The sequence below is a fragment of the Poecilia reticulata genome, linkage group LG16 (assembly GCF_000633615.1).
Source record: "Poecilia reticulata strain Guanapo linkage group LG16, Guppy_female_1.0+MT, whole genome shotgun sequence".
In the NCBI taxonomy this organism is placed as follows: domain Eukaryota; kingdom Metazoa; phylum Chordata; class Actinopteri; order Cyprinodontiformes; family Poeciliidae; genus Poecilia; species Poecilia reticulata.
In genome coordinates, this window is record NC_024346.1 from 17,147,795 (window position 1) to 17,160,452 (window position 12,658).

Sequence of the window (12,658 nt, forward strand, 5' to 3'; positions counted from 1 at the left end):
GCAGGGGGTTTGGTTTGTTTTTTTTGTTTGTTTGGTTTTTTTTGTTGTTGTTTGGCCATGTCAGACAAAGCCTGATCTGGTCTAAGCTGAACTTGATAATTCTATGCTTAACAAAAATGTTAACTTTAAAATGTAACTTGAAATTTATCCAGCTATTTTTACTCTGTTTTTACTCTGTTAAAACACAAAAGGAAGCTTTTTTTTTTTTTTTTTGCATTAGGACTTGTGAGCATACACTGCACAATATTTTCAGCATCAGCTCAAACTGACTACATTGCAGAGTTCAGTATTCAAATCATGTTCTCTCACTGTACGACCAGAAGCTGAGATGTGAGTTGATTGCTCAAGCTGTACGTCAAAGCATCACTTCAGAATCTTCAATCTGGAGATCGAAGATTCTGGAGTGATGCACGACGCAAATAAGGCGAAACTCGGCCCAATCCCAAAACTTGTCACACGAATGGTAAAATCAATTCAAAATGGGTCCAGAAATTGCAGAGATTACGTTTAGATTGACAAACATGAGAACTACACATTGATCAGTGCTGTCCTTCACTTAATGAAGAGTCTGTAAAACAACATTTTTGGTTTGTAAAACCTACACATTTTATGATTGCAAGTCTGTAATATCACAATTGTAAAGGACTGTTTGGATCCAATCTATATTAAAATATTATTTGTCAAGTATCATGTTTTCACAGTTTCACAGCATGAACTCCTGGTGTAATTATTTTAATTACATCAGGAGTTAATTATTGTATAATAATCAAACAAGAACATGAAAAATGTAGTCATATATTGTCACATTGAACAGTTTAGACACAGCCCATGATGAAGCTGTTGTGTTCACATACATTTGTTTATACTGCGAAATGAAGCTCGTCATTCTCAGCTGCCTTAAGCAGCCCTGCTGACTTTCTGGCCCTTTGTGAGCACGTTCTGATTTGTGGACCTCATTCTGAACGTTCCAGGACCTGCTGAGATTAACCCTTCCAGCTACTAGACGCAGTCCTGTCTGCTCAGAAAACCTCATCTATAGATCTGTAAACATAACTGTCATTTGTTCTTTCTTGCTCTTTATTTGTTCCTTCCTGTTGCACAGTACAGCAGCGCCAGCAGGTTCTGCGTACCATATGGTCTCCTCTCACGCACACGCGTGCACACAAGCACATGCTTTGTCTGCTGTCGGTGAACCCACGCGCTTAACGGCATATGTGCACACATGAAAGGAGAATACTGTACACAACACGCATATCCATGCAGCGTGCAGTTGAGCGCTGCGGTAAGGGATGTAAAACTGTCTGTCGCATGTAGAGTCAGCACAGCTCCTTTTGTTATGGAAAAAAAAAACTGCCACACACAATCGCACACAACGCACTGACTCATAAGTCGCCTCAGAAATTCCCCGTCTCTGTCGCAGTCGAATATTAGTTTGTCATGTCCCTGCGCTGCGTTGTTTGTGTGTGCCTGCATCCTCTTACTTCACAGCCACTATCAGTTGTCGCTGTGGGAACGACATCTGTTTTTGGACCGAGAAGAAAAGAGCTGCTTGTGAGAGAGCAAGCTCCGTAATCGTCAATTAATCTCCACAACACAGTCGGGGAATATGCTAGAGTCTGAACAAGATAACCCACTAGCTCACAGTGACATAAACCTACAAGTATCCAGCCAGAGAAAGCGGGTAAAAACACATGTTTGCATTTAAAGTTACTGCTTTCAGGTAACACAATCATGCAGTTCCAATCAGAGCGAAAGAACCAAGAGTTTTTATATGAGAGTTGTCAGATGACTTCATTGCACAGGATCTGCAACTTGATGTGCCAGTGTTTGTGTATGTTTCTAAATGCTTTGCCCTTTCTCAACTTATTGTATGATGTACCAATGTCTCCTTATGCCTCCTTTTGTCTGTCTCTTTCTAGATAATGGCTTCATACCAGAGTCTCTTTTGGAGGATGTAATGAAAGCTCTTGACCTTGTCTCAGAGCCTGAATAGTAAGTCCTTGCCTGTTCAAGGCTTAATGAAAGATTGCGTGTGTGTCGGGGAAATGTTAGCTTGTGTGGTTGAACGTCGCACCTGTGGACCTTCTAAAGTTCTACCTCCTGAGTCAAGGCCAGGCCAGGTCAGTGACCCTGGGCTCAGGTTTCACTACCAGGCTGCCGTAAAGTAAAGCAAGAGAGAGCGTCGCTATAAAAGCCTAGGAGAAGGAGGAAAAAGTCAGAAACTGGCTAAGAGGGAGATTATTAACAGCAGGAACAAAGACAAAGAGATCGAAGAAATGCTTGAAAGCACCACTTGAAACAGAAGCACGTTTTCTCTCTCGGAGGAACAGTAAGCCCGAATGCTGCAGTCGGGGAGCTTTGCCAAATACTGGACCACCGATCAGGTCTGCAGACCCCCAGATGGCCAATAGATCACAACAAACTTAGCAAACAGGAGGGAAACTCCCAGTGCAAAGCACATTCATTCCCACATATAGAGTTTGTGCACTGATTCATGCAATTAAAAAAAATGAATAGGGTAAATAATTTAACAGGATCATCTAGATTGTTTTTCTTAATAGGAGGGTACTGTTTTTAAAGGGACCTTGAAATAACTTTTGACAGTCAAAAGTAGATGAATTTATTCACTGTACAGTCACAGAACTTTTTATTTTGTTTATCTACAGCACCTTAAACACTTATTAGCAACCCTGGTAAAGATGCTGCAAGACACTTAAACAAATGCATTTTAAAGCATATCTTGTATCAGCCTTCTAGACTACTCAGATATTTCTGGTTCTGATCTGCTCTGCATCCCCAGAACCAAACATGGAAAAAGCAGCATTCAGCTTCTTTGCACCACAAATCTGTAACAAACTTCAAACAAATTGATCTTACACTGAAAATTTTCAAAAAACCCAACCTTTAAAAGCTGAGTGCAATTAGTTTGTGGGAGAAATCGTAACTGATTTTAGTAAAAGTCCAATAATGATTGACGCATCTGCTATTAATACTTTGCACAGTCATGTTTAAGATGGCACTCTATTTTCTTCTACATCACACCAGGCAATAAGGAGGGAGATCTTTAATTATTCTTTTTTTTTTTGCACAGTCTTCCTAGATTGTCTACAATTTTAAGTCCATTTCATTAGGATTAAAGTGATTATGAAAGGATGTTGTTGAACAATGTCTGTGTTGATTTGGCCATATGTTTTAATGAGTATTGTGTTTAAGCATCCAGTAATGGCTCATTTTTTAGTTTTGTTTTGTATGACGCTATCTATTAAAGATCTCCTGGTGACATCCTCCACTCAATCTTACAATTGACCTGAGGTCGTTTTTTAGATTTTTATCCTTTGTGTCTCGTCAAACCAACTATGATGGTTTTCTAAAAAAAAAGTCTGAAGTGCCCAAAACACAAGATTCCAGCTGAAGTCATGGTGAGGGTCTTTGTGCAATCTGGTGGCCAATGGCTTTAAAAAATAGGACCATGTGTCAAATTATGGATTTAATGATTGGAGGTTCCTGTTACCCTTGTCACCTAATTTTGTCTGCAGTATTTTATGCTACTACTGGTGGAAAAGGTTAATTTATTTTTAGGCTTTCTTATACATGTTTGCTAGAGGTGCTGATAAATGTGGCCTGCAGTGTAATATCACTCTGACAGATGTGTTTTGATGCTATAAATATCATCTGACTCCATTTAAGAACAAATCAAGCCACAGATCATTAAAAAAAGAGTAAGTGGTCCTGATCGTTTTTTTCATTATTGTGTGTATTATACATATATATATAGAGACAATTTGTATATATACAAATTGACTACAAATACTTCTTCTTAAACTTTTCACAACCATGTTTTTTTAAATAAACGGATATTATTATAATTCTTGTCATTTATTTTTTATTGTTAAAACATTGCTAAACTATTGTCATTCAATTACATAACATAGTATAAAGATTTAAGAGCCTCCATTGCTCTGCAGCAGCTTCAGCAGTAGTTTGAGGAATGATCTCTCCTCCGTGTGTGTCTGAGTAAAACACTCTCTTCCCTCTTTTCTCCCTTAAAAGGACAATCTGTTCAATTTTTTTATCGTAGTGGAGTAATAATAACACTGATCCGACACAGGAATGTCTGGAAAGAGGTATATTTAGTTGTACCACAGTATTTGTGAAAAACAGGCGCACACTGACCAAAACATGCATCTCAAATCCACACTGAGTGATGAGGTGATTGTAAGTTTGGCTCAGTTGTCATACACAAAGCTTGTTATTTTGTGCTGCACTGATGCATTCTTCCCACTTCCTCCTCCTCTTTTTTTTATACGCTTGTTGTTTTATTTTTCTGGTTCTGTTTTGTCTGCTGAGTTTTTTGTTGATTTCATGTCTCTGTCCTCCATGTCTGTGCCTTCTCAGTGTCAGCCTGGTGAAGAATAAGCTTGATCCAGAGAGCTTGGGCATAATTCTTCTGGGCCCTTTTCTCTTGGAGTTTTTCCCAGATCAGGTATGTGTGTGTGAGAGAGTGTCTGGAAATCAACTTTCACTTCAAAAGATGCAGTGTATGACGCATGCCTTCCACATATCACATGATCCATATCATGGCTAAAACATATTGAGAGAGGTCTGAGCTTACAGCTTGTTGCCAAGGAGCCTTTCTTTTCTTTTTTTAAACTGACACATTTTCATGTTAGAACCACAAACGTTGCTGTGTTTTATTGTAAATCGGTTATGTAGAGGGAAAAGGATGCTTCAGAACACAGTTGGTTAATACTTTTAAAGCTTCATGATACTTTCTCACCTGCACATCCTGTGCAAACTTAGTCAGATTAGAAGGTTGAATTTTGAAGTCCTGCCACAGATTCCTCTTTGAATTTAGGTTTGAACTTTGACTGGGCCAACATGGATATGTTTGTATTGATTTTTAAGAGGCTTTATTCATTTGACCAGCTTTCCTGTTCCTGCTGAAGAAAAGTGTCCCTCCAAAGTGTTTGCCCATTGGAATAAAGTTTGTGATAAACTGAATTTAAGACCCTGTTAATCATGTGCATCTATTTTAATAAAATGCATAAATATAAATAGCTAACATATCAATAAAGGAATGGAAAGAAACATACATTTTTTATTCCTTTTTTGTAGTCAAATGATAATTGTCTTATTTAAGTACATCAGTCTTTCCATAAATGTTATTTGCGCACATAAACCTCAGTTTGCATATGCATATACATAGTTTTCCACTACAGACAAAATTTTGCATGTTGATCTAAGAGTTGCCTTTTGGTCTCATCTGATTAGAGCTTTTTAATCAGTTTTTGACTCCATTTAATGTTCCCCTGCCTTCAGATTAAACACAGGTTGACTGTATTTACTAATTAGAAGAGTTCTTCTACTTTGTTGAACTGAATGTTGTTATAATAGATGGGGCTTAGTAGAAATGCAATAAATGTATATGAAGTCTGGCCACTTAAGAGTTATACTTTTTTTAAAAAACATGTGCAACTTTTCTTAGATTTTACAATTATGCACTAGTTTGATTACATACTTCTTTGTTGAAAATTAAAATCACAATAAAATACATTGAAATTTAGTATCTAAATGTAAGCAAATGTGAAAAAGCTCCGGGAGGTTTACTACTTTTGGACAGACTGTGCACACATGGATGGCACAAAGGTTTTTGTTGCCAAGCATAAGTATAGCACTGCTTTAACAAATCTTTCTGGGCTTAAAACATTCCTGTGGCGTCTCATATGAAACGTGTGTGTGTTCACAATCATCTGAGATTACTTTTTGAGGAGCTCAGAAAACGCAGTAAGATGCTTTTATGAGACAGAACTGGTAAAGAAGATGGAGGAGAAGAGATGGAGGGGAACTGTGTTAAAGTGATCAGGGCTTTAGGGAATCACCAGAGGAATGGTTCGGAGCCGCAAAGAAATTACACTACCATTAGCCAACTGGACCCACACACTCAGACACACATGGGATTGTTGCAAGGGTTAAGGTTTCATATGTAGGCATACAAACACGAGAAGCTGGACAACACACCCAATTTCATGGGAAGTGTCTTTGCTTGCAGTCATTGTTTTAAGCTTTTGTAGTTACTGGAGTTGAGCTTCACAGCGTACCGATAGCCACACGTTTAGGTTTAACACATGGGATTTACTATAAATCCTATTGCAGGCAAGAGATGTGACTGTTTGACTTTTTGGTTTATGAATGTTATGCCCCTGCCAGTCTTCTCCATGTCTGTGAGAACAGTCTGCTTAGAGCCTCTTTTTGACAACCAAGCATGTTTTTTACTCTTTGTTTCAGGATTCAGGAATCCCAGACTCATTTCCCATCTACCACTACAATGGACTTAAACAGTCCAACCACAAAGAGAGGGTAAGCCACTCTTTCATATGGGTTTTTCCATTATAAGTAATGGTGGCGGTTCCTTTTAATATTCCCAGCCTCTCTCCCAATTACCTCTCTTCTTTTCCTGTCATCATTCATACACACTCGCACTCGTGCATACACACAGCCGGAGGCGGCCAGCCACTCCAGAATAAACAGTAGCTGTTGCGAGTCTAATGGCCTGTCCATCCTTTCGAAGGCCCGGCTAAACCCTCCTGTTTCTTCGAGTCGGTTCAGTGCGAAGGCTACCGTCAGCAGACTTGCTTTGAAAAATGGTGGAACGCAAACTTATTAAGCAGCCTCAATTTGATGGATGATTGTCAGCGGATGTAGTTGGTGGCTTTGCATAAACCTCGTACTCAGGAATATCAGTTTCCCCATCCATCAACACCGCCATGTCTCTGGAAGCTCTCCTTTTCTATCCTGCTACCTCAAGTTGAAGAAATGGCACATCATGTGTGCCCCCACAAAGTCGCACACAATACACACACATGTAGTAGCAAGGCGCCTATAAGATTAGGATGTTAAAACCATTCCCACAGCTCAAGATGGAAACAGCAGACCCTCTGACAGCCGTCTCCTGCACATGTCTCTTTGAGAGGACCTGCTGTATATGTTTATGCATCCCTCTGACCCCTCCAGTGGAAATGCCTGCTAGGAGATGAAGTGAATAGCTTTATTTGTTTTGTTAGCTCTGTGTAGTGTGGTGCAGATTAACCCTGAACGAGAAGCATTTCAAAAACTTGAGATCAAGCAGGTTAAAACTGAATTCTGTCATGTTCATAGTTCAGCATCTGAGCATTCTGAACTACAGTCACAGCCCCAACATAACTAATTCTAACCTTTTTAAAGGTAAATGTATAAAGTTGAAAAAGTTGGCAATAATGTCATCATGCAACAGTTGGCATACTGATTGTGTCATTGACTATCATTGCAGTTTTGCCTTTGCCAGATTCTCTAACAAATTGAGAGAGTTGACCTAACCTAATCCTGTTTAACTTGTTCATGTTCCATTTTCTCACTTAAATTGTGTCTTACCTTGAATCCTCAATAGTAAGGCTCTCCTTTACAGACTTTTCTGTTTGCATTTTCAATAGACTAAATAAGTCTGAAAAGTGACCCTTCAAGAATACATTTCAGGCCACATTGGAGTCAAACAGAGTTGTCCCTACTCCCATGTTTTGTTTGTGGTCTTCAGAGAGAGAAGCTCAAGGGAAGAGAGGGGAAAGATGTTTAGTTTGAGAATCTCATGTTCTTATCTTTGTTTTTGTTTTTTGATAGTGTGATCTGTTCACATCTTCAAGCCATGAGTTGACATGTGTTGTCAATTTGAACAAAAGCACTACATAAATACATTTAATGACACTCAATTCATAGAGCAGAATGAGATACCTCTTCTCCAAGTCTGAATCTTCTTATTATGTCATGTTCACAAGTAATTGTGGGATGGAGCGAGAGATGGATAGTTTTGGAGCCTCTGGGGTAAGGCAGGAGCTTCTCTGGTCTATTGTGTTAAAACAAGAGCTGATTCAAAAACTAACTATGGTCATGACTGAAAGAACAAGATCCTGGATACAAGTAACTACATAAAGTCCTGTAGGGTAGTTTTGCACTCACTCTTGTAGAGCTTTTAGCTCATATCAGGTTTAAAGTGGGAGGAGAACTATATCGTCAGTAGCACATGCTCACAAAGCTAGATGTCTTGTCTTTCTAACGACCTGAACTTCAAACACACAGCAGTCGCCACATTCCCACCTTCAGGGGCAAATGTTGCAATATTGTTCTGTACACAGTTGCTAAAGTTTGTCATATGACTTTTTCTTTTGTTTTGTTTAAATAGTGTTTGTCACCAGAGAAAGTTGTGCTCACTTGCATTGTGACATAGAAAACTCAGCATCAATAGATTAAAGTTGAATAAAAACAGAAACATAATGTTGACCACATTTTTATTCTGCTCCTGAACACCCCTGACACTTTCTTCTAGGTTGAATATGTGGAGGGGACAGCTCTGGTGCTTGGTTTCGAAGACCCGATGGTCCGGACTGATGACACGCCAGTGAAGCGCTGCCTGCAGACCAAGTGGCCCTACATTGAGCTGCTGTGGGCCACCAACCTCTCACCGTCAATGAACTAGCACTGAAACATTTGGTGTGTCTTTGCATGTGGTCGGACCACTGCTGCCCCCCCTCGCCACATGGCCCTCCTCAGCTTCCCCTGTGCACACTGACCACGGAAGGTCAGCAGTCCTCAGAGACTTGCGCACATGCAACAGAGACCTACAACAACAAAAGAAACCCAACGCACACAGGGGGGACAAACATGTTAATGGAAAAAGCACTCAAGCCTGAGATCCATTTCTTACATCTACATTCACACATTCCACATAAATGCAAACTCTGCTGTGCAGTCACCATTGATTGTATTTAAGACACAGGATGTTTGTGGTGAGGTCATCTCGAAAAAGAAAAGAATGATTTCCGTAACAGCACCGTGCCGTGCTGATAACTTCTGTTACAGTTTAGCAGCAGACATGTAAACACTGTTTAGAAAGCTGAATTTGGTTCAACAAGCGTGTTGTTAAAAGTCACACTGAACCACATGTAGATCCAGTCGACTGTGAAACCTTAATCTTACACCAGAGCTACAGAACTGTTCAAACTTACCAAAGCTTCCTCCAATGAGAACACAAACTCACTCACCCGCCAACAGCCACTTCCACTGCTTGGAGTTTACAGCATTAAAGGGACCAACCCCGAAGGAGAGATCCTAACTGGAGGTTTTCTGCATTTTAACCAAGTCCAAATTGGTTTAGGTGCTCTGTGGGAGCTTTATGCATTATAGGATGGTGGTTAAGTGCTTGTATTTATTATCACGCTCAAAGGTTCAGGAATAAACACTGTTGTTTTTTTCCTTTTGTTCAAATGCTGTGTGATGTTTTTGTTTAAGCTTTTACATGTTAATCAACCTCCTCCTAGAAACCTGGCCATCCATCTGTCCATCATATTTCCTTCCATTTGTTTGACCGTCATCCATCCATCTCATCAACCATCCATCCTTCAATTTCTCAATCTTTTTTCCAATTGCTTACCCATCATCAGTCTATTTGTTCTTCAGCCATTTGTAGATCGATCTGTTTCATTTGTCCATCATCCATCTGTTTGTCCATCGTTCATCCATTCATTCTGTTTTCTATTGTATATCCACCCATTTGACCTTTATCACTATCGATCCATCTGTCCAAATATACAGTTTCTTCATTTCTATTGTGCTTGCAGGTTGCAGAGCCAGGAGGCTGGAGAAGTATGAAATTTTAACATGGGAAAACATCGAGGAGCCCTGTATAAATTTGTCATGACCCAACAGGAGATGACCTCTGGTTTCAAATGTCTAAGCTCCTTTTTGTAGCTTTGGTAGTAAATCAGCACAAACCTATGTTGTGTGTCCCAGAGAGAATCTAAATCAGTATCTTAATAAATCCCCAAGACACTAATGGCGACTTAAGTGGTTCTCTGTAAACAGAAAGTAATCCCATTCAGACAGAAGATGGTGTTTGTCGAGCACCAAAACTTCCATAAAAAAAAATACAAATCAAACTCTACACTTCTACTTCAAACACAATGCCAAACTGTTGGCTAGTATGAAACGCAGGCATAATTTGCATTTTTAACAATTGTAGGTTGGAGATTAGTTTAATTAAACTTATTAATGTATTAATTTGCAGAGAACTGTTCTCCCACTCTGTCCATAAACACTAGTGTAGTACTCTAGCCCGCATGTGTTTTAATAAAGAAAAAATCAATTCAATGAGTTTATAAAGTGGGAAAATGAGCAGTGAAATAAATAAACCACTGCTGTTGCTGTGCTGTAATCAATCCAGAGTGACCTGCAGTAAATCTCTGATCATTGCACACTGGCAGACTGACTGGATGAAGCCTGAACAATGAGTGTGTATTCCTGGTAATGCTGTAATGGGGGATCCTGCTAGACTTGAAGACGGATGCGAACGTGTGCACAAACACACTTCTACACTTAGACAGCTGATAAATAGCATTGCGTCATGGTTGCCTTAAAGCAAAACCATTGAACTGTTTTCACATTTGATCATCCTCCTCATCTCCCTTTTATTTCTCTAATGGTCACGGGGGGAAAAAATTTTAAAAACATCTGCAGCTGATCCCACCGTTCTTTTTGTGCAGTTTTTTTTCTCCTCTTTGTTCATTTAGATTTTCAAAGAAACACCTGAGATAGACCAGACCCTCTTCTGTTCCTTGTTCTCTCTCTTTAGTCTGACACCCTCTTTACTGCTCTAAAGGAGATAAACCAAGCGTACGTTAAAAAATAAAAAATGGAGGACAGAATGAATGGATTGGTGTGAAACATTTTGGGTCATATGAAGTTCTCCACTTGGCAGGTAAGAATTTGTCTTCTATCCTGGCCACACTTTCCTGATTTTTATTTTCTTTCGGGTGTTAATTTATTACTTAAACCTGGGCTGACTCGAGATATAGGCAGACCTTGAACTTAACGATGGCCCCCTGGGGGACTAAAGGGACTTTGAACTCACAAAAACAAAGGCAAACTTTTATCCATGAATGCATTTGTGCCCTGTTAATACTTGCATAAGGTGGTTGGTGTCTATTTTTAGTGGTCAACAGTTCAGAGAATGCTATGGTTTAAAGGTGAGGTCATGGAGCGCTGGATGTACGATTTGGTAACTTCAGGGCCACATCCTGACCTTTTGCAGATGATGTCATTGTGCTGGTGTCCTCAGGTTCAGCACACTGGAACAGTTGGTGGTTGGGATGAAAGTCAGTCCCATTGTCTGATTCATTATTGGCTAACTGGATAATTATAAGACGGGTTTTGTACATGCAGAATTAAAAGTAATCCAGCCTAGATCATTTAAATGGTGTTCAGTTGCGCTGTAGTAGTTGCAGGCTTAACTAGAGGCGGATTTCAAAATCAAATTCTGCTCGAGGCCCCATACAACCTCGGGCGGCTAATGCAAATTAGCCCCTCCTGCGTTTATAAAGAGGGTGCAACAGTTTCTCCTCAACATACCAAAGATTTTACAAGACAAGTGCTCCTAAGTGTGCAAAACTAAATATACAGAGCCAGTCTGGTGTGGCCTGTCACCTCTAGACGGCTTTTCACTGGAGGATATTATTTCCAACATGAAGGAAGTTTGTTACCTCAGCGGTCTAAGGGAGGGTGAAATCGCCTGGTGTTGAGTGAAACGGTGATGCGGAGGTGTGGTGGGGGCACAGCAGGCTACTTTAAAACGTCCACAGCCTATAACTTGAGAGATTTCTGCTGTGAGCCGACCTAATAATTAGCGACATAATTACAAGAGATTATTCTCAACGGAAGGAAACGCGGTCCTGTTTTAGGGGTATGGGTGGCTTGTTAAAAAGGAGGACCGAAAGGTGTTTCAATTCACTAATCACGCGCGTGCGCGTCCACTATTTGCGCGTGCTCTGTGCGCAGTCATCTGTAAACTGGTTTGTTACATAAATGTTACTTTAATACAATAAATTACTTCGGGATGGGGTTTATAAATTAGCTGCGTTGTAAATTGAGCGGTGACGCGCCAACCTCCCTTTGCGCGCTTGGATGTGGTTTGTGCCTGGTGTGTGTGTGTGTGTGTGTGTGTGTGTGTTGGGGGGGGGGGGGTTACGTTTTGTGCAGAGGGTGGGAGCGCGGCGGTGCAGTCTTGTGTAGCGGAGGCTCTGGCTAGATCTGGTGGTTTACGGGTGTCAAGAGGCAGATCTGAAGCAGTGCAGGCAGAGCGATCTTCACATTCTGGACAAACGCGTAAACTTCTCCCTCACCTGCACACAGGGAGCCCTCTATATTTCTCCTCCTTTTCTGTGGAATCCCGCGCAGCCTGCTGTCGTCCAGGATGGAGCGTGTGTGGGATTGTGCCTCCTCCGCTGGGATGTTTATGCTGGGGGTGCTCTCTGTGCTGTGGCCGGCGCCAAACCGCGTTTGGAGTTTTAACCTTTACGCAGAGCATCCCACGGTTTACAGCGGACCCGACGGGAGTTATTTCGGATATTCTGTTGACTTCTATCAAGCAAGCACTGAGAGGAACACGTGAGTGACCAAATAAGTTCCAATAGACTCCTTAAAAGTTTGTTCTCGATTTTTGTTTTCTCTCTTCAATTATTCATTAAAAAACGGTTTAATTGGAAAAAATGTGATGTGGATAGTGTTTGGATTATTCCCTTATATTGATCATGTTAACTTATCTATTAGCTGTTTCTGTCTTGTATATGTCTTGTCCCCC

At 40.4% G+C, this 12,658-nt stretch overlaps 2 protein-coding genes across 5 annotated transcripts in view; both read left to right on the plus strand.

The window, feature by feature from the left end:
* mindy3 (MINDY lysine 48 deubiquitinase 3) overlaps nt 1–9,859 on the plus strand; it is a 28,555-nt gene extending 18,696 nt beyond the window's left edge. For 2 of the 3 annotated variants that reach the window (XM_017309608.1, XM_008432592.2), the window contains exons 13-16: nt 1,920–1,992; nt 4,396–4,483; nt 6,286–6,357; nt 8,354–9,291. In XM_017309608.1, coding sequence (XP_017165097.1) covers nt 1,920–1,992; nt 4,396–4,483; nt 6,286–6,357; nt 8,354–8,503 — 383 coding nt within the window. In that variant the 3' untranslated portion in view covers nt 8,504–9,291. Of the gene's footprint in view, nt 1–1,919; nt 1,993–4,395; nt 4,484–6,285; nt 6,358–8,353; nt 9,292–9,644 lie in introns of those variants that run through there. The other variant, XM_008432590.2, reaches the window with a different exon arrangement.
* A 666-nt stretch (nt 9,860–10,525) lies between these two features.
* itga8 (integrin, alpha 8) overlaps nt 10,526–12,658 on the plus strand; it is a 52,855-nt gene continuing 50,722 nt past the window's right edge. The window contains exons 1-2 of one of the 2 annotated variants that reach the window (XM_008432589.2): nt 10,526–10,780; nt 12,256–12,465. In XM_008432589.2, the coding sequence (XP_008430811.1) occupies nt 12,272–12,465 (194 nt within the window). In that variant the 5' untranslated portion in view covers nt 10,526–10,780; nt 12,256–12,271. Of the gene's footprint in view, nt 10,781–12,068; nt 12,466–12,658 lie in introns of those variants that run through there. The other variant, XM_008432588.1, reaches the window with a different exon arrangement.